The 26,777-nt window shown below is 36.1% G+C and overlaps 1 protein-coding gene across 1 annotated transcript in view; it reads right to left on the bottom strand.

Annotated features, from left to right (window-relative positions):
* Positions 1–26,777, bottom strand: part of LOC140160517 (rho GTPase-activating protein 7-like) — a 176,099-nt gene that overhangs the window by 100,145 nt on the left and 49,177 nt on the right. The window contains exon 3 of the mRNA XM_072183753.1: positions 11,564–11,645. Coding sequence (XP_072039854.1) covers positions 11,564–11,645 — 82 coding nt within the window. The remainder of the gene's footprint in view (positions 1–11,563; positions 11,646–26,777) is intronic.

Here is a 26,777-nt window from a genome sequence, read left to right on the forward strand (position 1 = left end):
ATGAGTAAAATGGGTAACTTTTTTCATTTCTGAAAGTTTAAACTGATCTTTGCACAACAAATTCAACCTTGAATTTTTGATGTGTGACTCAGATCTTCAACAGAAAAAGTCCCATGATGTTGTGATGAAATTGCCCTTTTGTTGACCATTGGCGACTTTTGGTTAAATTTATTATTCATTGGTTTTCTTTTTACAATACAAAATTGCCTAATTATTCAGGAGAAAATATATTTATGTGATGGTTTTGAGGCGTTGATTAAGGGAGGTGTAATGAGCGTGAACCTGGTTTGGATGCAGAGGGAGTGTGCCTGTAACAGACACAGCCACCAGAAAAGGACCAGCTCAGATCGCGCGCCAAATAAGTTTGCAGTCCAGAAATTTCATTTTTTCTCAGCCTTGCAAAAAGGTGGGAATCGAACCCGGGACCTCGGTGTTGTAAAACCTACTGCGTTACCACTGAGCCAACTTACAATCAGCTATGAGAAGTTTGATAGTAATCCTTGATATTGCTGAATAGAATAAATCAATACTGATAGGTCTATTTATCTAATGTACGATGTTATTCAAATTGGCCTATAAACTAGGAATATAATGTGAAATGACTATCAATCGATCAATCAATCAAGTTGTCAAGTTACCAACAATCAATAATAAACCGACGTAGGCCTATCATGGAATATTACTAACTAGGCCTACTAACTAATATACCAAATAAATAAAATAAATAAATAAGTCAGTAAATAAATAAATAGGCATAGGCCTAAATAAATAAATAAATACATAATGCAGAATGCAGTTAGTATTTTAGTTGCAAAATTCCAAACATTCTATTCACACATTCTATTATAATTTTCTGCTATACACGCAAAGGACCTGTGCCTTTAATATGTCGCGCCTAATCAATAATGAGTCTTTCACCATGCTCACACACCATGTTAAACTATTGTATCCCTGCAAGTATTATCTACTGACCAAGTCCTAACACCTCAATGAAATGGATGCTATAACATACCCAATCAAGCGAACATATCAATGTCATATCAGGCGTTATACAAAGAATGGTCAAAGGTCAACGTTTCCAAAGAAGTATAGTAATAGATGTAGACACAAGCTTTCGTGCGGGAAACATAAACACATAGTCGTCAGTCGTGTGGTTTTTATGAGATTTGATACAGCGCTGAAGTCTATTGGCTGTCCCAAAATCAGTACCAGACCCGGTTTCCAGACGGCAATGTGTGTGTTGTTACAAGGAATGCAAACTCATTTTATCAATGAGTGAACCACATAGAGGAATCGACATCTATCGTGAGCCAATCTGCATTCTGTTGCCTGCAAAAGCCGACGATCAGGTAAAATTTCTAAAAGCAGCGTGACTAGATGTTTGCGTTAATTTCATGATACGTGTAAAACGCATTGAAAACGCCAAATTGCAGTCATAAAATATATAATATTAGTAAATCACCCAATCGAATGTTAACGTAGGTATGTGGAAAAGAACTGCAATAACAATAACAAACTATGTGCCCAAAGAGTTGTCTTTGGCATGTCGCTTTTGAAATATGACCAAAAATATCAAATTTTGGAAAAACGCCCCAAAATTTAAAACAAACACGAACCTTCCAAAATAAATATATATTAGCACTCGGCGGCCCAGTCACTACCTGCCGCTGTGATTTGGGGTAACTCATTGCTTCCCCTCTCCAGATACCGGAACTTCAAGGTCGCTCATACCCCAGCCCTTAAAATAAAACCTGTTTCAAAATGCTTATTAGACAGAAGCAAATCTATTGCCAATATCGTACCTTTTTTTTACTAAGCAAAAGCTATGCCTGAAATAAGAATTCCTAGAAGCCAGCAGGGGCGCTCAAGCGGTATTTTTTTTTTTTTATTTACATCTGCCTTCATGATCTCTAAACTATCCCAACGTGATCTCTAAATTCAGCTTTAGATTTATATCTCGCATTTACTTCAAACAAAGTGCTTCAAGATTATTTTTAGGCTTTATAAAGATACGAGGGGGCATCAAAAGTTTTAGAAATCGCTCAGAAGGGAAAGAGCTATATCAATGAAATTTTGTCAGTGCAATCACTGGTCCTTATGTACACTATGGTGCAAAAATGGTCTCATAAGTATGTTTACTTTTTTTTTACAGGAGCTAGATGTCACTACCTGCCTATGTAACCGCATAACCAGCAAAATGGAGAAAATTGTGGCATGCAGCAGCACAAAGTTCCATTTTAAGGGTTACAGTGCCCAGAAAAACTGTGATGAAATAAAAATTCCTTTTCCAAAAAGCGACAGTGACATATCACAATCACCACCGAAGATAACTTTAATTTCATCATCAATTTTCTAGGCACTGCAACCCTTCAAATGCAGGATCTTAATAACGCTGCTTGCCTCAATTTTCTCAACCTGGCAGTTTATGCGCAGTAACTGGGGCAGCAGGTTATTGGCATCTAGTGCCACCTGTAAAAAAAGCAAACATACTTATGAGACCATTTTTGGACCATAATGTACATAAGGACCAGTGATTGCACTCTCAAAATTTCATTGATCATAAGCTCTTTCACTTCTGGGCGATTTCTAAAACTTTTTGATACCCCCTCGTAGATTATCATGATCATGGAAATGATAAAATTAAGCAGAGGTACTGGATCTATTCTCTGAAATGAAAACCACAATGGAATTAAGCATATCACAAACTTCACGTCCACCATTTACAAAAGCAAAGTTTTCCTTACCTGAAAAGGTTGACTCTCCTGAGACATATGATGCATCTGTAATATATCTTGCTACAGAGATGCAATATCCTTTGCAGTAGTATATCCAAATAATAAATAAATAAATAAATAAATAAATAAATAAATTCCCTTCATAACATTTCCTTACTGTTCAACCAACAATTATTACCTGGTACTAACAGTAATAATGTTCCAGATGAATACTTGTCTGGAAAAACAATGTTGCATGTTGCCAACATTTTTCAGCCCAAATCATGAGTCAAATTATCGAAAAGTCACCCAATTTTTCTCCTAACCATTGGTTTCTATGGGACAGGAAACTAATGGAAGTGATGGGAAGCCATGTTGAAAAGTCACCCAATTTTGTTCTTAACCATTGTTTTCTATGGGACAGGAAATTGTCAAAAGTCACTGGAACTATCTTCAAAAGTCACCCAATTTGGCTACCAAATTGTGGGAATGGCAACCCTGAATACTGCTTCTAGATATGATGCTTCCCATGACTTTGGTCAATTTTTCAAGTGTTTTCCAGAATGCCATTTTCAATTACAATTCTATACATCTATAATGTACCATTGACTGCATTCTTCATCAATTATGCATTACAAATAATAGGCCTATTATGTCCACTTCCTATGTGGCCATTGTGCTGTAATCCCTTAAAATGGGCTAGTGCATTTACCTGTCTCATAACTAGTGGAGAATAAGGGTGATGGACTAAGAAAGGTCTCTTCTTTTATTTTAGGCTTGTTGCCATCTTTTCTTACATGATTGGGCTACACATTTTACTGTAAGGTGACAAACCAGGCGATCTGACCCAGATCTTGTGTTTGGGGGCTTTTGGCCAAAGTGGATTATTTTCAAAATGAGCATTCCAAACAATTTCAGATTTTTTAGGCTTTGTAATTATTTCAGATTTTTCAGACTTTGTAATTGTTTTGGGGTAATTTCATAATCTTATCCAAAAAAATTCCTGTGATAAGACAGTTATTAATTATATATATAGTTATTAATTATATATGTATATATATATATATATTTGGGGGGGGGGTGTTTTTGTGGATTTTTTCAAAGTAAAAGTTAGAATATATTGTAATGTTAACTATCTTGCACTAAAAAAGCCTCAGTTTGGTAGTTAACTTTTAACGTTATGTTACAAAAAGACTTGCATTTTCCCCAGATCATTGTCACCAAATGGTCCAACAATTCTGAGCACAAGGACCTTCCGTCAACCTTCAGATACCCCAAAAATAAGTGTGATATTACAATAGTGCTCCACCATAATCTGGATCCACCCATAATTAAACAATGTTTGGGCTCCTTTTCTAGCTATTCATACCAATGGCAACACTGTTGTCTTGAAGCCAGTCTGACTGGTGCAAAATGGCTGTCTACTGGATCCACCCCAGCAATTATTTTGAGCCAAATTATTGATATTTTATTATGCTTAATAGAATACTTGGATTAACAAGACATGGGAAATTTAATGAAACAGGAGACATTTGATGAAAAAGGGTATATAAATAAAAATAAAAAAAGAAGAAAATTAAAGAGAAGAAAAGAAAGACTTTAATTAAGATAGATTAATTGATAGAGAGATTGCAATTTTCAAACGTACGTATCATACGTCCATGTATCTATTCAAAATCCTGTCTGTATCTTTTCAAAATCAATCTCATGTGATGGGATTTTGAATAGATCCACATGCGTATGATATGATCCACAGGCATATGAAATCGCAAGTTCTCTAATAATTTTGATTAAACATACAAATTACTATACTTATAATGATGTTATTGGTGCATGTCCAATCAGCAACTTCGAATCAAAGTATGTGTATCATCATTAACCATTTAGTATATAGTCTCTTCAAGAACATATATACATAATGGAACTAACACAAATAAGGATGTACAAGGTTTTAACTAATGATAAAACACATAACCTTCACTGTACTTTGATGAAATACCTTTCATGTTTTTTTTCAAACAAACAAACTTATGAAGGGGCATTTCGTGATCCACAACCTCATCCCCCTACTTTTCACCAAAAAAAGTTGAGATATTCATACCACTGGAAACCTCTGGCTACATAATGTTTATAATGTACAAACAATTTCTTGCAGATTAATTCGTTTAGCAAAAATATTGTCAAATTTCAAATTTGTATTTTTGTTCTGGGGAATCAGAAAGAAATTACAACACAGTGTCCTATGAAGCAGTGTAATAGTACACATAATCATTCATAAATCACAAATTAACACAAAATCTGAATCAATTGAAATGTTGGGAATAACCATATTTCGTAGATATCTACTGAAAAATGTCATAAAAAGAGGATTACAAAATACTCCTTTAATAAGTGCAATTACAGTGCAATGCCCATTGATCACTCAATGTCATGGAAAAATTAGTAATTATTATAATATTAATGAAAAGGCTGAATTATTTGTGATATACTATAGCAATGTAAAATCAGAGTTCTATTTATACTTTACTATAAGCCCTAATTTTTGGACAAAAATGATTTTAACAGTAATTATCATGCTTAAAAAACCTTTAAATTAATAAACGCCCCCATTTGGAAAATGCAATGCTGGGGGGGACTTTTCGAAGAAATACAGTAATAAAGATTGAGTGAACACTCAAATCTCTTCTTGAGGGTGGGGGTATATTAGTGCTCTTTCTCTGAAGAGTGCTGCATCTCTTTAGCTGTGAACAGGAAGTTCACTTCATGTACTTTCTATAGGAAGTCAAAATCAGCTTAAATCTGGCCCTTTTTTGTCAAGTGGTCAAGAAATGGTTTAAAACAACAATTACAACTTACATGTAGGAATTACAAGGTAAAAATTGATTCCTATCAAAGGATACTTGAAAGAATAATGGCAGGATCTTGAGATGTATTTTAAGGTGCTTATAATAATCAACATCAAAATGAACAGTAAACTGCCAAGTTTTTCAGTCATGAAATATTAAATACCACTTAAATATTCCACAAAAACAGTTATATTGATTAGAATGAGTAAATTGAACTGATCCAAAGAGGAAACATCCCGTGAAGTAGACTTTCAACTTTTGACTAGTAAACAATTGATTGAGTGTTTGAATTGAATGCACACCTGGGCGCATAACAAGTACATGATTCAATTCAGTTTTGCAAAATTCAATTCAGTTTTGCAAATTAAGTTCAGGTTTTGTATTCTAATCATGTATGTTATGAAAAATGACATTTCATATAGGCCTATATCAGGAGTAGCCAAACTTTTCAGCTAGGCTGAAATCTGGCAAGGCCAAGAAAAAGAGTCTCAGACTTTGATTTGTTACATTGGCTAAGATAGATACAATCAACCCATTTTCAGATTTTTAGTTTTTTTTCAGTCATCACAAAAATACGAAATCTATTCTCTTGGTCGGGCTGATGTCACAAAGGGGAAATAGCCTTGTTAAACCAGTGTGCGCATGTGCAGTTCCCCTTTTTCGAGCTGGTTGCTATGCACGCGCTTGTGCAAAGGGGACAATGTTCCTGGATGTCCGACCGAGTGAATGGTTGCAGGCAGAAAAAAATATTCTAAATTATTTGAATTTGATTATTTTTTGTAGCATATTTTTTCAAACAACTTTTTCTCACTCCCAGAAAAAAATAGTTATCATTCATAACCCTAAAACCCTCAGTTGGCCAAATTGAGAGAAATAGTTACCTAACCACTGGACCAATCTTTTATAAGACGTTTTAATTAAATAATTGGTATAAATCTTAATCATGGTCGAGTAACCTCTTTCATGGATGGATTTCTAGAATCATCAGAGCACATGAAACATTAATGGAATTACAAACAGCATAAAGTGCAAGACCTCATTTAATTTTTCCACTCAATGAGTTTTTTCTACAGGAATGTCGGCACAGCTGTCTGCGTAAGTTTCATCTGTATGTACTTTGCCCGGGTATTTTGTCTTCAATTATTGGTGATATATTTTATTCATCCAGACAATACAAATATTTCCCTGCATTTTGTAAAGATTCAGGATTTTTGGGTTAAAATTTATTTTATACAGATAAATCTGCGACTGAATGTCTTGCTACCAATTCAGATAACAGATATGGGTCTCCACTATCCATTGATACCAAAATAAGTACCAACAGTCTTCATATGATGTCACTATGATGATGTTGTAATATACACCTTGCAAAATGTTCACAAGAACAGTCAAGGTGTAAAACTCTCCATTTGGGGAGGCTGAACTGAACTGAACAGGCAGGTAACATCAGCTTTCAAGATTAAAGGTGTGTATTACTAATTCAAGGTGAATGTTCATCAACTGAATCTCATTTCTGACTAGCAAAGACTGCAATTTTCTGTATAAAAATTCCAGGAGTAGTCATACACTAGGATCCACAACATGCTCATCTATCAGGGGCACAGTTCTTAACCCCAATACATTTGTACATTCATTGAATGACCTTTGAAAATTTGGATGCGAAAACTCATACTCTGCAACTTGAGGTCAAATTTTGCACTATGATTATGTAATTGAGGTTATTGGACTATGCTATTGTGATGAGGCTATGTGGTCCATTATAGTGATACATGTATAAAATGTAATAAAGATAGACAGAAGGTTCAAGTTTAGGTTTAGGTTACCATTCAAGGCGAAGTGTAATCAACAGGGGCAGGACCTCAATTAACCGAAATCATCATCAAAGAAGAAAATATGGTAAAGCAATGGACCTGCATGAAAAAACATTCATACAAATTTGCCATTGGCATTGTACAAATTTGCCATTGGCATTGGGTAGGGTCATGGTGGGTCAAACAAATTATGAGGTTTGGATTGAAATTCAACAACTTTGTATTGAAGTAATTATAGTAATGATGATTGCCAAGTGGTTAATGATGGGGTGTTGAAATTATATCTGTGATTGTATCTCGCATTTGGATGAATTTAACATACTGTATTGTTGTAGGGGTAATAGTATACACCCCTGGAGTGTGCTGCTTCTCAAGAAATATACACATGACCAAAATGAGTAAAAAAGGTCTTTCTTCAACTTTGAAAAAGTAACATAGCTTATAAATGTGTGTTACAAAAAAGTTCAAGATCAAGAATATGCTGAACTTGTTAATGTTTCTTTATCCACAAACTAGAGAATGTACTTTATTAGGGGGTAGGGTGGGGAAGGGATGACCATTTTTTAGGCTGCGATTCCTGTTTAGGAGTACCATGTTTCAATAACATTGAAATGAGAAGATTTTGAAATTAAAAAAGAAACCAAACATATTACAATTATTATGAAGGTTTAGTCGCCCGGTTTAGTCGACTAGTACTAGTAGCATGCTGTATGTTGCTACCATGCATTTTGGCTGAAATACAGAAAAAACAGGAAGTGTTCAAAACCAGCTGCTTTTATGTCATCATTTAAACATGTTAAATGCTCATTACTCCCCTGCTCAAAATGTGTATGATGCTTCTATATAAACGAGGTGTAACCAACCAAAAGTCTTTTTCAACATTTACATGTAAGAAAGCAGTTCCAGGTGTTACAGTACTTACAAAAATATTAAGAACACTTAATCCACACTTCCCTTAAAGTTCAATCACTAGTATTCCAGTTGGCCTATATTTTCTGTAAATTTAATTACTAAGCTTAACATTCCTAGTAATTATACTTGGTTACAGTAGTTCAATGGCATATTGTTTTTATCATTTTTCATTAAATGACATTAATAACTGCAACAGAATTGCAATAAAAGTTGTTTTGACAGATGTCAACTGGATACATTTGTATCTGTACATTGTTTCCAACTTAGTTTTATGTCACATTAAAACATGCAACACAATGCATAGTAGTCTTGCCACATATACCACATAATGTCAAATTATGAGAGGAGACAAAACACAAACCTGTCAAAAAGGACTAGTGTATAAAAGGAACCGCCATTGTAAAGGTGAAAAATTTTGTGTGACAATTTGTTTGCATTTTGCAATTTTTGAACTGTTTAACCCCCTTTTAAATTGTCAATTCAAATGAAACTTATCCTCCTTACATGTCTACAATAAGAATATTTGCCTGTTGTTATTTTCGCGGTAGCTGCTTAGAATGCGAAAACTTTGAAAATAAATGTACCGCGAAAATGTCTACTTTTAGACACATACTACATTCCTGATACTGAAATGACTGCATAGTTTTGTTGCCTTTGACCTTGATCCTGTGATAATTAAATACTTGATTTGCATGCTTGGCTACACACATACCTAACACTCCAATAAACAAAACACCTCTACATCAAATAAAACAAACTTTTTTCATTTTCCTAACAGAAACGACCATACCGGGGTTTAGTTTCAAGTATACATGAGGCCCACTTTCTACTCTTCTCAGACTAAACTCCACTTTGTTGGTTTTGATAAATATTAATTTGCCATTCATCAATTTGTCATTACAAGTGGAATATTTATCAGAAAAATTAGTAATAGTCAGACCTGCCAACCTACCAAAGTCAGAAAGAGGGACATTGAGGCCAAAACCTTGTACATGTACACAAACCAGGTACTGACAAATTCAAAGACTTGAGGTGTGGAATACTTTCAGATTCAGGGAAGGTTTTGCAGGTCTTAATTTATTAAAATAGACTAAAGAGAATGCTATAGCAAAATTATAAAGTGAATTTGCATCATTTTCTGCTGTTCTTACATTTAAATTTGCCATCACTGAAATTTTCAGAAAGCAGGACTGTCCCTCATTTTCACTTTGGAAAACCCCAAATAAGGGACAGTCCCTCAAAATGAGGGACAGTTGGCAGGTCTGAATAGTGTGCTGAAAATGGATTTGAAATGCTAAATTCTTCTTTCAGCATTACAATAAGTTTTCAGCATTACAGATGATTTCTGGAATGACAATTCCATTATATTATATGGCAAATTATTTAATTTGTCAGACTTGTGTCGATTTATATTTACAGTGCAACCTTCTCCTGGTTGGCTTGTTGATGGCTGCTTTGGGGGCATCACAATACATGCATTCATCCTAGGTTTGTCCTTCCCTGAGTCTTGTCTCAGGTCCTTCCGGGGGAAGTCAAATTTGACCGAAATTCCTTCGCACAATACAATAATAACAATATGCCTATTACATAAGGATATGGATTAACCTATTCCGAGCTATACAGGCTATTGTTATCCAATATGCAAATTATATGCCTATCGCATTGCGGGAAGAAATTTTGGTACAAACCACAAATCCTGGAGAGAAAACTTCCGGTTGAGAAGCCCGGGATCCATGTATCCCAGGAACTGTGTCTGTGTGAGTTCTATGGCAAATTAGGTGAAAAGAAGCACCTAGCCATGCACCTCCCAGGACTGCAGGCGTGTTGCTAGGCAAATATTTACCGCTTTACCGGTGTGAATCCATGTTTTGACTCATACAGAGCCAAATAGGGAGGAGGGGGAAGTATGTGTACCCTTGTGTATTCTAGTATGGGAAGGTTCAAGTTTAAAAGGTCATCTCAATGACAAAACATAAATTATAAATTTAAAAGAAATAGTAGAGAATGAAAATAACAAAATAAAGATGTGCACAGTAATGTAATTTTACATGCAATTATATTATAGTACATGCAGGAAGCCACTGGTCTCATATCTGGCTGTCTAGTGGACTAAATTGTACACGAAAAGGATGGCACCTTTTTGTGTAAAATTTGGTATAATTAAAAATAGATCATTTTCAATTTTTTCCCTTCAAATTTGTTGGAAAATTGACCCAATTTTTGTAAATCTTTGAGTCGAAATTTTTCAAATTTGGCCCAAAATCTGGGTCCCAAGTTTGACAATTAAATTAAATTGGTATAATAATTATGGGCCCCACTTTCAGACTCAGAGGCACATCAGAGGAGTTCTCGATTAGATCTTCTCCCGCCCCCACAATTGTGAATTCTGTACACATTATGTACTCCATGATAAAAGATAAATCTTCATCTTATTTTACCGTATGACTAAAAAGATCAACAAGAGGCCAAGGATATTAACAATTAACGAGAACATAATACCATAATGATGCTACAAGAAAACTGTAAAACAACTCCCGATTCTAAGGAGAAATCGGAGGACAACCCACAGAGATGGGTTTAAGAGGTTTTTCTCAACTTAACTTAATATTTTTCATACCCTGAAGTGGATCCCCGCATATTATTTACGAGTTGAAGCCTGACCCATTTGATAAATAGATGATGGATAATATGAATAATAGAAAAACTTCAGGTGTGATATTTTGTTCAGGGAAACAAGGATGGCGCTAATAGTTTTTCGGTTGAAAAAACAATAAGTTGATTTATTAGCAATCACAAATTGACACCATATATGAAATTTGATTACTGTGAAACAACTTCATTTGGCATGAACTTCTTTTTTGCGAATCACAGATGTTCCCAGTTTTTTTTTTGCAGAAACCTAATTGTTTATCACAAGTCAATCGCAAATTGACATCATATATGAAATTTGAAACAAGGATGGCGCTAATAATTTTTTCAGGGCTGCATTGACTCTTTAATAGTTTTTCAGTTGAAAACACAATGAGTTGATTTATTATCAACTCACAAAATTGACATTTCTATGCAACTTAAATTACTGAAAACAACTTCATTTTGCAGGAACTTATTTTTGAGAATTACAGATTGTCTTTTTGCAGAAACCTAATTTTGTCAGGGGAAAATGGTACAAAATAAATTTGGTGTCACTTTAAAGTAAATTTTCATTTAATATATCAAAATATTCAAACACAAAATTTCTTGATGTTCATGTTTTTGTGCAGGAAACCTACAAGCGGCTTACCTTGATACAGACTCCAGTAAATCCTGGTCTAAGAAGTCATGGTCTTTTTCCACAGATGCAATGTCAATGGGAAAAGCTGATTCTGAAAAGACAAAATCAAATGCAATAATTATATCGTAATTCAGACGTTAACTTATGTTATATTGTGTACAAAAAGTATCCGAACACTTGAAACAAAAGCCATTTCTTAAAGACACTAAAACTAAATTACAAAATAAAAGTGGTTGATAGATGGAGAATTTTGATGCATAATTTGATACCTCATTCAGGGCATGATGACTTTATTTCACCAACTTATAGCAATTTGAATAAAAAAGGGAGCTTTTCAAAACTGATCAAAATCTATTGACGGGCTGTATGAGTCCGTAACAATATGCAGCAGAAATCACCTTGGAGTAGGAAATATTCAAATTGGTCACTTCTGAAACGCTACCCTTTGTCATTCAAATGTATATAGCTTAGTGGGAAAAAACTACATCGTGCTGAATGAGGTGTCAAAGTACACACAACAAAATTATCCATCTCATCTATCACTATATTTTGTAATTTAGATTTTGTGTCTTTAAGGTTACACTAAGAAACGTATAAAAAGCATTATAAAAGGCGTATAAAGTTGTTCTCTAAAACCGCGTTTTCTCAGCAATCAAATATCGCAGTGAGTCAAATGTTGGTGCATGGATGTATCTTTACATTATTTTTGTGTGTTTATAAAAAAATTTAGAATCCGTTTGAAAATCCTTCGTTTAAATCATTTTTACGCACCATGGTCACAAGATCAAAAACACGTTCCATGCAGTTTTTTTCAAATGTTCGCTCCGTATAAAACCACGCCGAGTGATTGTTTTCTCCTTTTTTTTATTGTACTACAAATCGATTAAAGAAATAATGTTGCCATGGGGAAGAACCAAATACAGTACCGATTAAATTTAAAAAGCCCGCTTTTGGGGAACATTTTCGAGAATCTTGTCAGAGAAAAAACTGTTTTGTGAAATTATCGATATCTTGATAACGCGGCGTTCATTTAGACATCTGAATACCTACATTATGCCCCAACATTCTGCCAATTGCTATCCCATTTGATTTTCACTCCAAATTGAAGCTAGTATTGCAAAAAACGAGGTTTTTCCTCCATCAGTTCGTTCAAAATTTCAGCGCCGACATGCGTGGTTATTCTAAGAGCCATTGTGCGGACGCGATTGTAATCATGAAGTAATTGCATCAATAGTTACATATCCGCTTTCGTAAGCTGATGTATGGTCGAGTGGATAGAGGCGTTGGACTGGGAATCTGTTATGAACAATTTTTGTGGGTTCGAGTCCCGTGTGGCTGAATTTTCTTTCCTTTTTTCTCTTTTCTCATTTTTACTTTCTTTCTTTCCTCTTTTCTTTCTCTTTTCTTTTTTCATTTTTTTTAAATTTCTTTCTCTCTTTCTTCCTTTCTTTGTGGTTCTTTTCTTTCTCTCTCTCTCTTTCTTTCTCTTTTCACTATTTCTTTATTCTTTCTTGCTCCTTTCTTTTTAGTTTTATTTGATTGATTCGCTGACTGCAGTGAATCGTGTTTGATTGTTTTTCACTTTATATAATTCAGAAATTTGTAGGCCTGCTAAGTCTGTCTTTTTGAATATTCTTCCCAAATTCGATTTGCAAATAATTGCTTTTTGATACTGTTGTTGATGTTATATTTAAAATTTATAAAATCCTTATGAAAATTGCGAAAGCGGCTTGTGCCCTCCTCGGCATCCGACCCGCATGCCGCCCCCTCATGACACCCCGCCCGCCCCGACTCACGAGCTCGGGCACGAGCTAAGCCAAGTTTCATGTCTTGACCGTGGATCAATATTCTATTGTAAAGTAGGCCTACGTCCCAGTACGCTTGTTCATTTTCTGCATGGCTGTTTCTGTTATGAACTTACGCCCCTCTGAAATCAAGCGCATGAAAAAAACTCTCGGCTAACCTTAAGAAATTGCTTTTCTTTTGGTGAATAATATATAAACAGTGAAAACAAAATTGAAAGTAGTATTTAACAACTCCAGTGCAGTAATAGCACTTGTGTCACAAAAAAAACCTGTTACCTTTATTCGATGCCGATTTAGGCGCAAAATACCACGAACATTTCAATAGATTTGAAACATACGACAGACCCCGCGACACATACTGGCTCAAGAAAAGCGCCATATTCCATAAACAGCTCCAAATTGAACATGCAATGTTGAAAATTAGGCCATAAAACTCCATAGAATCCTGTTAGTTTTCATATTTGCGATACAGAATGTGTAGGTGTCTAGTTTATTAATGACAGCCACATAGACTGACAACCAACAATGCTTAAAACCAACCATCTGTTACGGAACAATTACCGCACCCCAAATCTGTTGGCATGGTTATATGATATTATTGATCACACAAACTTTGAACTTAATTTTATTCAAAGGTCACCTTTTTTAAAATTCTATGTAAAGTGAAATCAACTTTAATAACAAGGCCCATTCAGTGATTTGCTCATGCGGATGATCAGTAAAATGATCAAAATTCAGATTTTAGTACCTTTGTCAATGTCATAGATGTGCTAACATAGCCTGCTTATACCATGTACACAGGCGCAGGTGAAAGCCATGTATTTAAGACAAAATAAGGCATTTACATTAAATCTGTAATTTATATACTGACAGCTACATGTATTTGAATGGGGCTTCAACTTCATCAATACTGCTGTTTTCTTTAACAAATGTTTCATTTCAAAAATAGAATTTGAATGACTTAGGCCTATCCTTCACAATTCTTAAACAATTTTAATACTTTTACACTTGTGCTGGGATCACTAAATGGGCGGGCGGGTTAGTGTAGTGGTCTTCTCACTCGCTTCTCACCACTGTGGCCTGGGTTCAATTCCCATGGCGCCACATGTGAGTTTGGTTGCCGATCCATGCTCGTCCTCCTGAGGTTTTTCTCCGGTGCTCCGGTTTTCCTCCTGCATCTAAAATCGGACCTCTTCCCATATCCCTGTCCCGTTATATCCGGATGGCGTCCCTTAAATTTAGTAGCCTCTGAGCACTATTGGGATTAGCCTGGCTTCGGCCGAATGTTATAAATAAAATAAAAAATAAATAAATGGGCCTTTAACTTAGACACTACTTAAAACTGAAGTGGACAACTAAGAATTAAGCCAAACTTTCACAATTGACGTTTTCTCAGAAACACGTTGATCAAATATTTAGCTGTACACAACCAACTCGATTATTCTTGCTTTTTGACAAATAATCTTGAATAGCTGCGTCACTTCAAGTGAAAGTTTCAATAATGATTTTACAAAGCAAATTTACCCATTGTCAAACAACTGTAAACAACTTGTGCAAATTTTAATTAATAAATTGACATTTTGTCCCCCAAACCAAAACAATCAATTATAGGCCATACATGCAAAAAAGGTCTGTCTACTTTCCATTATATATTTTATAACTTTTGGCAAAACTTTTTGCACTTCAAGCCTAGGAATGAATCACCTAGTTAATATTAATCATGTAATTTTCCAGGTAAGTTAAGTACAACTGTCATTTCTACCACTGATGTCACTAAAAACTAACAAAATAGAGGAAATACTCAGTGGGTCTATTCTGATTCAGTACCATGAACATTTCTACCACTGATGTCACTAAAAGAGGAAATACTCAGTGGGTCTATTCTGATTCAGTACCATGAGCATTTCTACCACTGATGTCACTGAAAGAGGAAATACTTCAGTGGGTCTATTCTGATTCAGTACCATGAGCATTTCTACCACTGATGTCATTGAAAGAGGAAATACTCAGTGGGTCTATTCTGATTCAGTACCATGAGCATTTCTACCACTGATGTCACTGAAAGAGGAAATACTCAGTGGGTCTATTCTGATTCAGTACCATGAGCATTTATACCACTGATGTCATTGAAAGAGGAAATACTCAGTGGGTCTATTCTGATTCAGTACCATGAGCATTTCTACCACTGATGTCACTGAAAGAGGAAATACTCAGTGGGTCTATTCTGATTCAGTACCATGAGCATTTCTACCACTGATGTCATGAAAGAGGAAATACTCAGTGGGTCTATTCTGATTCAGTACCATGAGCATTTCTACCACTGATGTCATTGAAAGAGGAAATACTCAGTGGGTCTATTCTGATTCAGTACCATGAGCATTTCTACCACTGATGTCAATGAAAGAGGAAATACTCAGTGGGTCTATTCTGATTCAGTACCATGAGCATTTCTACCACTGATGTCATTGAAAGAGGAAATACTCAGCGGGTCTATTCTGATTCAGTACCATGAGCATTTCTACCACTGATGTCAATGAAAGAGGAAATACTCAGTGGGTCTATTCTGATTCAGTACCATGAGCATGTCTACCACTGATGTCATTGAAAGAGGAAATACTCAGCGGGTCTATTCTGATTCAGTACCATGAGCATTTCTACCACTGATGTCATGAAAGAGGAAATACTCAGCGGGTCTATTCTGATTCAGTACCATGAGCATGTCTACCACTGATGTCATTGAAAGAGGAAATACTCAGTGGGTCTATTCTGATTCAGTACCATGAGCATTTCTACCACTGATGTCATTGAAAGAGGAAATACTCAGTGGGTCTATTCTGATTCAGTACCATGAGCATGTCTACCACTGATGTCATTGAAAGAGGAAATACTCAGTGGGTCTATTCTGATTCAGTACCATGAGCATTTCTACCACTGATGTCATTGAAAGAGGAAATACTCAGTGGGTCTATTCTGATTCAGTACCATGAACATTTCTACCACTGATGTCATTGAAAGAGGAAATACTCAGTGGGTCTATTCTGATTCAGTACCATGAGCATTTCTACCACTGATGTCACTGAAAGAGGAAATACTTAGTGGGTCTATTCTGATTCAGTACCATGAGCATTTCTACCACTGATGTCATTGAAAGAGGAAATACTCAGTGGGTCTATTCTGATTCAGTACCATGAGCATTTCTACCACTGATGTCACTGAGAGGAAATACTCAGCGGGTCTATTCTGATTCAGTACCATGAGCATTTCTACCACTGATGTCATTGAAAGAGGAAATACTCAGTGGGTCTATTCTGATTCAGTACCATGAACATTTCTACCACTGATGTCACTGAAAGAGGAAATACTTAGTGGGTCTATTCTGATTCAGTACCATGAGCATTTCTACCACTGATGTCATTGAAAGAGGAAATACTCAGTGGGTCTATTCTGATTCAGTACCATGAGCATTTCTACCACTGATGTCATTGAAAAAGGAAATACTCAGTGGGTCTATTCTGATTCAGTACCATGAGCATTTCTACCACTGATGTCACTGAAAGAGGAAATACTCAGTGGGTCTATTCTGATTCAGTACCATGAGCATTTCTACCACTGATGTCATTGAAAGAGGAAATACGCAGTGGGTCTATTCTGATTCAGTACCATGAGCATTTCTACCACTGATGTCACTGAAAGAGGAAATACTCAGTGGGTCTATTCTGATTCAGTACCATGAGCATTTCTACCACTGATGTCATTGAAAGAGGAAATACTCAGTGGGTCTATTCTGATTCAGTACCATGAGCATTTCTACCACTGATGTCACTGAAAGAGGAAATACTTCAGTGGGTCTATTCTGATTCAGTACCATGAGCATTTCTACCACTGATGTCATTGAAAGAGGAAATACTTCAGCGGGTCTATTCTGATTCAGTACCATGAGCATTTCTACCACTGATGTCATTGAAAGAGGAAATACTCAGCGGGTCTATTCTGATTCAGTACCATGAGCATTTCTACCACTGATGTCATTGAAAGAGGAAATACTCAGTGGGTCTATTCTGATTCAGTACCATGAGCATTTCTACCACTGATGTCACTGAAAGAGGAAATACTCAGTGGGTCTATTCTGATTCAGTACCATGAGCATTTCTACCACTGATGTCATTGAAAGAGGAAATACTCAGCGGGTCTATTCTGATTCAGTACCATGAGCATTTCTACCACTGATGTCATTGAAAGAGGAAATACTCAGTGGGTCTATTCTGATTCAGTACCATGAGCATTTCTACCACTGATGTCACTGAAAGAGGAAATACTCAGCGGGTCTATTCTGATTCAGTACCATGAGCATTTCTACCACTGATGTCATTGAAAGAGGAAATACTCAGTGGGTCTATTCTGATTCAGTACCATGAGCATTTCTACCACTGATGTCACTGAAAGAGGAAATACTCAGCGGGTCTATTCTGATTCAGTACCATGAGCATTTCTACCACTGATGTCATTGAAAGAGGAAATACTCAGTGGGTCTATTCTGATTCAGTACCATGAGCATTTCTACCACTGATGTCATTGAAAGAGGAAATACTCAGTGGGTCTATTCTGATTCAGTACCATGAGCATTTCTACCACTGATGTCATTGAAAGAGGAAATACTCAGTGGGTCTATTCTGATTCAGTACCATGAGCATGTCTACCACTGATGTCATTGAAAGAGGAAATACTCAGCGGGTCTATTCTGATTCAGTACCATGAGCATGTCTACCACTGATGTCATTGAAAGAGGAAATACTCAGTGGGTCTATTCTGATTCAGTACCATGAGCATTTCTACCACTGATGTCACTGAAAGAGGAAATACTCAGTGGGTCTATTCTGATTCAGTACCATGAGCATTTCTACCACTGATGTCATTGAAAGAGGAAATACTCAGCGGGTCTATTCTGATTCAGTACCATGAGCATTTCTACCACTGATGTCATTGAAAGAGGAAATACTCAGTGGGTCTATTCTGATTCAGTACCATGAGCATGTCTACCACTGATGTCATTGACAGGGCATATGCTCAGTGGTCTATTCTGATTCAGTACCATGAGCATGTCTACCACTGATGTCATTGAAAGAGGAAATACTCAGTGGGTCTATTCTGATTCAGTACCATGAGCATTTCTACCACTGATGTCACTGAAAGAGGAAATACTCAGTGGGTCTATTCTGATTCAGTACCATGAGCATTTCTACCACTGATGTCATTGAAAGAGGAAATACTCAGCGGGTCTATTCTGATTCAGTACCATGAGCATTTCTACCACTGATGTCACTGAAAGAGGAAATACTTCAGTGGGTCTATTACTACTGTAAAAGTGGTTATTTTCGCGATTTTGAAGTTTTTGGAAATTGCGCGAGTTGTTAATTTCGCGGATTGTTGTCAAATATATAAATGTCACTCCATATAAAATGTATATTTTTGCGTGTTGTTATTTTCAGCGTTATCGTCGTCCGTTCGCATGAAATTCGCGAAAATAAAACCCTATCGAAAATAACCACTTTTACAGTATATTAAACTTTTGCGCCACATAAATTTTTGTATTTTAAACTTTCAACATTGCGTGAAATAAATGTGTGAAATTTTGTGTGTGTTTTCAAGTCGATGTAGAAATCTTGAATAAGCATAATTAAATTAAAGAAAAATAAAATAAACAACAAAACAAAACAAAAACAGGCAAAATATTTTAAATTTCTGCAACACAAAAAATTGATTCTGCTACTAAAAACGGTACTATGTTTACAGTATTAAATATAAATAGTACAGTAATTTGACAGTGCCACTGCATCAGACATTTGCGGTTTGCGTGCATGACAAAACTTTCATTTGGCAATACTGCTTTCTGAAATTTAGTACTTTAACCTACTTGTGTGCTATATCCAAGTTCATTTAATGTGAACTCATTTATACCACAGATATTGGAATCCAATATCCCGTGTTTATACTCATAAAATTTCTCATTTGAAACTGAAGACCCAAATAATTGAAGATGTAATTGTAGTAATTCAATAAATGTCTTCTGAATCAAAAATAAATATTCAAACTATTACAGTCCAACCTCTTATCCAGCCAGATAGACCAAGCATGGGTTGAATAAGTGCAAAATCCGGATAACTGAATTAGCCTAAGTGTAATTCTGCATTGAATGTCCAAAGTGCTCAATTTAGGAAAACAAAAGACATGTTTATTTGAGAGTACTTTATGCAACACAGCATAATTAATGATATGTCAATTTAAATGTTCAGAGCATTTAAAAACATTAAAAACATGTTTTCCTATGAAGATCTGATAGCCGGATAACAAAAAGATCCATATAAAGATCCATATAAAAGAGGTCCAGATGTAAGACATCGGACTGTCCATAAAAACCAAATGTTTCTTAAAATTGTCACAGATCCTAGAATAGGATCTGTGCTAACTGCTAAAATGTATTTCGAATGTGTTATTTTAGTGAAAGTACAAATCATTGTCTACACCCTTTCATTTCAACAGACAATAGATGTACATTGAACAAAGGAAACGGTTCTGTGTGGGCAACTCTTTTGATTGAAAATACAATGAATTTTGCGTTGGTGTCTGTTACTTCATAGATAGTAGTAGAAAATTATTGTCTAACGGTAACATCCATCTGTCAGGTAGAGGATGTAGCGTAATTGTTTTGATAAAACAGAACTGAAAAGTAAAATAATATCCTATTCAGTTCCATACATAACAAAAGAGATATATTCCATGTATTCTTGATAACATACAACTCAAATGAATATATGTAAAGAAAATTCGGGGGAGACGGGGCCCGGAGACGGGGGTAGGCCCTACTTAAGTTTCATATACAATGTATTTATTGGTCGAGCTATGAGTTTTAAAACTTGGACGAGATATAGTTGAGGCCATAAAATATTTGTAAACTCATAGGCCAATAGAATATTGGGCATAAATCATCCAATTTTATCATTATGGAATTTGAGGAGATTTGGGAGCTAGGAGAGATTCTTGCAATACAAAACAAGAACTGTCTTTAAAAAAGAAGATGCAGATGTTTCATATTTGCACTGGATTGGAACAAGTTTTTGATGGTTTTGCATTAAAATATACTACATTACACATGCAGGGAACTAAACATTATGGCAATCAATGTCCATACAACATGTATGTTGGAGCATTTACACATTATGATGAACCTGTAATTTGAAACTCCATTGTCAAAATGACTGTGTTACTTTTAGCCAAATTAAGAATAGTTGCTGACGATAAAAATGGCTCCAAAATTATGAGAAGACAAGTTTTAGTTATCAAAAAAGTGTATGTATTGATCCTGGTATTGATGAGCAATCTAGGATTATTTGTAAATCAACATTCTATATACACAAACATGTAACAACTCGAACTTTTACCAAGAAATACTCCCTTGATGGTAAAAGTCTACAAGTTTAAATTGGCTATGAGTCTTTGGCTGTATTTTTAGTAAGGCAACAATTTGTGATAATTTGTGGATTGTAGTCAGTCATCACTCAGTCACTCCATTATTCAATTGCTGTCAATTGGCATACCAGCAGGATCTAACTAGATCCAAAATTAGATTTCATACTTTTGGCATCAATGAGCAAATTTATGTATGCACCCTTGTGGAGCAATGGAAGCAGGGTTGCTACCATTTATTAGCCCAAATCGCGGCTAAAATTATTGAAAATTCAGTCTCTTAACTGTTAGTTCTATAGGACAGGATACTACCAAAGGTTGTGAGAGCCAATGTCATAAAGGTCGCACTATTTTTTTCTTAACTATGTTAACCATTGGTTTCTATGGGACAGGAAATTGTCCGCAGTAGGAGGATCTTCATACGTCGCCCAATTGGGGTACAAAATTGTGGGTTTGGCAACTCTGAATGGATGATGTGGTTGTTAAGTCCCTGTAGGGATGAGAGCATCACATAGAGATGAACAAATAATAAGGTGTAAAAAATGGTGAGATAGGGGTGAAGGGGGCAAACAAGGGACACATGTCATGTGACTAATTTTAGAAGGATGGATAAATGTATCAATAATGCAGGTCATTTGAAATGAACTTGGGTGCTTTTAATTTTTTAACTTGCTGTTAAAAGCGGCATTTCGTGATCCACAGCCTCATCCCCCCACTTTTCTCAAAAAAAGTTGAGATTTTTATATCACTGGAAACCTCTGGCTACATAATGTGTATGTACAAAATATTTCTTGTAGATTAATTCGTTTAGCAAAGATATCGTGAAATTTGAATTTCGTTCTGGTGCACCAGAACGAAATTACAACATATTGTCTATGGAGCAGTGTAATACACATAATCATGCATAACTCGCAAACGCATAATATCGGAATCAACTGAAATTTTGGGAATATGCTTTTTTCGTGGATATGTACTGAAAAATGTCATAAAAAGTGGATGCTAGGACCATGAAATACTCGCTACAAGATAGACCAAAACTGAATATAAATCAAGATAAATCAAGATGTTTGTCAATGACTTGTTTGGAGATATTGCCAAAAAGAAATTTTATACTGCTACACAAATACATCATTTATACCACAAGTCAAATTACGATGGAATGTGGTTTTCTCAGTAGCTAAAAGCAAAACGGTGAAGATAGAAAGATAGATTAAGGACTAAAGGCTGATATGGAACAAAAATATTAATTTATAGTGTCACGTTATTTGCCCAGTGTACTCAATCAGCCAAGTCCAAAATGAGAGTTAAAATTAGTAATCCTTATCCAAAATTGTTCTCAAGTTCTACATTACCTTTTCTTCACCTCCCTGCTCATTGATAAGCTTACCACTTTTACCAGGAACACAAACATCTTACCATATTTGAACAAAACTAAAGTGGAGTAGGTATCCCAACATTATGGTACAAAACCTGTTCAAGTCTTATTGTATTGTAATTGACGAAACTATTAAAGGCAAATTCACAGACTGGGGGGGGGTCTACCGATGTTCATATTTTAACTTCGTGATATGGTACATTCTTAATTTAACATGAAATACCAAATGAAGTTACAAAAATATTTTTAAAATTAAATATAAAATTGGATAGAGCCCATATATTTATCGGTCAAGCTATGAGTTTTAAAATATTTTATCAATTTATCATCATTATGTTTTGGATCCAATATTTTCACACACTTGGCTTCATCAAAACAGAATAATGAGAATTATTGGATTCAATAATATCAAGCTGTAAAGTATTACAATTTATTGTAAATAATCCAAGAATAATCTTGGAAGGTACAAAATGATGATATGACATGCTAAAATTATGTTTTCTCACTATAAATGTTTCAAATGTGTATCTTGTATAGGGTCTCCTCAAAACAAAATTTCAATAGATAAATTATTTAACTTAAATTGAATCTCTGAATGTCCCATTAATATAGAGCAGCAGTCAGCTGATATTACAGACCACACAATAAAAATTCCTTTAAAAAAAGTAATAATGAGGCACCCAGTGGGAGTAGCACTACTTTCCGGCTCAGTTGCTTTTATATACTATCCAGAGAGGTTGCGTCAGCAAAGCGCTTCGGTTGAATGGCGCTCGGATTCTCGCGCTACGCGCTCACTAAGTCTGTGAGGGCCACAGACTGCGGCTAAGTGGGAGCTTTGATGTGATATGCTGAAATAGCTTGAAATGTAAACCATTTTAAACATTTACTTCTTTAAACCAATTATAATATTAGCATAGTAAATAAAGGATCTCTTTTTCTAGGGTCTGAGCTGATACCAACTTAATACTGAGGTGAATCCCCAAGGGGGTGAATCTAAGAGCAAGTTTTCTTCAGTTGCTATCAAATTTATCATTACCATTCTACCACCTTCCTTTCCATATTGGGCAAACTTTAAGATTAATATAACAGCCTATTCAAAACACGTAATTTAAAGTGCCTCAATAAAATTTCACATAACCTTTTCTTCCTGTACCTTCACAACATGACCAATAACAACATGGCACTTTACCCGAACATGAGATGTATGAAAGAAATGTGCGTATTATACAGGACTTAAATTTTTCAACAGCAAACCTCTGTGTTACGATGGCAGGTAAGATTTAATTTCCTGTGACTCTGTATGAAAACTCCTAGTTTATGAGGTGTGCAAACTACTAAAGCAACAAAGAAAAAAACCCTGTTCTACAGGCGGACTGACTTGTGAAGTAGGGTCAGTCAGTCAGGATTTTTTTCGCTGGAGTCTAAATGACTTTCAAATTAAAATAAAGCTTGTTAAATCTTAAACAAAGCTGATTTTTTTTTCAAGCATATGCGATGACGTAATCTGTGAAAACCTACACCTGCCGCATTATGCTATTCTGTCAAAAATACAAAAATAACCCTCAAAATACAAAATTCAGTTGGGCTTGTAAAACAGAGTTCTTGTTTTTTGTTGGCCAAGGGTAGATTTACTGGTTGGAGAGGAAAAATGAAAGAGAAAATCGGGAAGGCTATGGAAAAGAAAAGAATAAAGGAGAAAAATGGAAAACAAAAGCAAAAAAGAAAAGGGGTAGGAAAAAAGAAAATAAGCTCCTCAAAATTGCCTGGTGCACCTTCTGTGCTTTCCGTTTCCAACCAAAATTCACCCAGAATATGAACCAAAATAGTGAGATCCTAAATTATTGCATTTTTGTGTGCACATTGTCTCAATAAAGCCCTTTTCTGGGAGTTTGAAGACTTTACATTAAACAGTCTCTCTAAAAAACATGCATTTATATATTCCACCAAAAATGCAGCGCCGGGTCAAAATGATGCAACTGTTTTTTTCATCTTTGTTCCCCAATCAAAATCATATTATTTTTTACTTTTTCCCGCCTCCCCAAAAAAGCTGGCTACTCCTCTGTACAAAGTGTGTCCTGCATATGCAGGGAAGAGACTGCTCAAGATGGACTGTTCCATTCCATACACCGTTCCAGCTCATGTTTGGAACAAGGAATGGAACAGTCCATCAATCACCTTTTAATTATATTTGCACTCAAAGACATTTAATATTTGTATACTATAGATCAGTATTTTCAGAGGGGCATCCCCATCACTTTCCCATCCAGATAAGTATTTACAAAGTTACATCCTCATCTTCTTCATCAAATAATAGGTGTTAATAGCTTCTATTCTTAACCCTATCACTATTACATCTCAATCAACTTCATCAAATAATCGGTGTTGGCTTTCTATAAAACCTGTCTTGCTATCACTATTCACCAGAGAATACACTATCCAAGCCACAAAATTGCACGTACACACCATTTTCAGTGAGTTTGATTGCCAACAGTTCAGATGATTCATATATACTTTCACTATCCACAGCATGCTCATCTATCAAGGGCACAGTTCTTTAACCTCGATACATTTGTACATTCATTGAATGACCTTTGAAAATTTGGGTGCTAAAACTTATACTCTGCAACTTGAGGTCAAATTCTGCACTATGATTATTAAATTGAGGTTACTGAACTGTGCCATTGGGATGAGGCCATTGTGGTCCATAGTGTTTAGCCAAAAGTTTTCAAACATGCTCATCTGTCAGGCCACAGTTCTTTAACCCCAAATATGGGTATACATTCATGTTAAATCCAGTGGCAGCGCCGGGGGGGGGGTCATGGGGGAAAATTCCCCCAGTCAGAACTCTTGCCCCCCTGTTTTCCCCCAGTAAAAACCCAAAATTACGAAAATTTCCACTTTTTGCTGCAATTTTGCGCAAAATTTGTTTATTTTGCCCTCCTGAAATTCACTTTGCCCCCTCAATGCTTCCCCCCCCCCAAAAAAAATTCCTGGAGCCGCCACTGGATAGAACGACCTTTGAATGTGTCGGGTACAAAAACTCATACCTCGCAACTTCAAGTGACATAATTAGGCCTAAGCTATGGTTGTTGAATAGGAGTTCTAGGACTATGTCACAGGAACTGAAGACAATAAGCTTGAATGAACCATATTGGGAGGCAGTTGAGGAAACTCAAGAGGATCAGGGGTTTTGGCTGTGTGGATGCACTTAGAGGTCTGACATTCTGAGGGTAACTTGGAGGTTTGACCTACCTCAAACCACCAAGATATTCAGAGTGTAGTTGAACCTATAAGTGCACTTAGAGGAAACTTAGTGGTTTTTGCTGTGTGGACACAAGCGAGGGTTCACTGTATGCATAGTGGCTTTAAAGTCTACAACCCAATTCCCAAGGGTAAGGGACGCACCATTAAAATCTCAGGGGAGCATGGGAGTTTGGGTCAGGCAGAATTTTTTTTCGCCGCCTTTATTTTTAAATTTTAATGTATACCTTTATACAAAGTTGTGTGGGGGAAATTTTTTTTTCGTCTTGAGTCTAGAGTTTGGTACTGTCCAACACTCCAAGATGGAGACAAACGGCCAGGATGTGTGATCTGCGCTGTGGTTTTTGAAATTCTTGCTTAGTCTTGGTTGCTTAGATACTTTGTTACTGCTGTTTTGAAGGGTTCCGGTTTTGTGATGCTGATTAGGTGAGGTGGAAGAGAGTTTCAATCACGTATTGTCTTTGGTATAAATGAGTTTTTGTAACAGTCTTTGTTGGCTGATATGGTTGAATAGGATTCTGGATGTCATAATGATGCCGCGACTGGCGCTGGACGGGCTGTAGAAGGTTTCCGATGGGCAGGGACAGGTCGCCTAGTCTTGCTTGCTGGAATACGCAGAGTCTTCTAGCCTTCCTCCTGGTGCTGAGTGGTTCTAGTTCCAGATCTTTGACCATCTGGGTCGCACAACCGGGAGATTTAGATTTATAATCATTGAGGATGAATCGTGCCGCTCTTTTCTGCACTCTCTCCAGCTGGTCTATGTTCTTTTTTTTGTTCGGATCCCAGACGGATGAGGAATATTCAACTTGCGGCCGGACTAGTGATCTGTATGCTGTAAGTTTGGTGGATTGGTTACATGAATAAAGATTACGTTTTATGAAGCCTAATGAACGGTTTGCTTTTGCACAGATATTTTGAATATGACTGTTCCAGTTTAGTTTGTTGGATATGGATACACCAAGATATGGATGATTACTAACAACAGACAATGTGACACCGCTGAGTGTGTAAGAAAACTGCTTAGGAGCTCTAGCATGAGTTAAAGTCATAACAAAACATTTTTGGCAATTGAATTTCATTTCCCACTTTTCCCCCCATTCCCCAAGTGTATGCAAATCTTCCTGAAGAGTGCGAAAGCGTCAAACTCATTTGCTATTTCACGGTAGATGATGCAGTCGTCTGCAAAGAGACGGACGGATGAATGGATGTTGTCGGGAAGGTCATTGATGTAGACCAGGAACAGTAGCGGCCCCAGCACCGTACCCTGAGGGACGCCAGAAAGAACGTTAGACCAGGCCGATTTCTCGCCGCTGACGACAAC

This window comes from Amphiura filiformis, chromosome 9 (genome assembly GCF_039555335.1).
Source record: "Amphiura filiformis chromosome 9, Afil_fr2py, whole genome shotgun sequence".
Lineage (NCBI taxonomy): Eukaryota > Metazoa > Echinodermata > Ophiuroidea > Amphilepidida > Amphiuridae > Amphiura > Amphiura filiformis.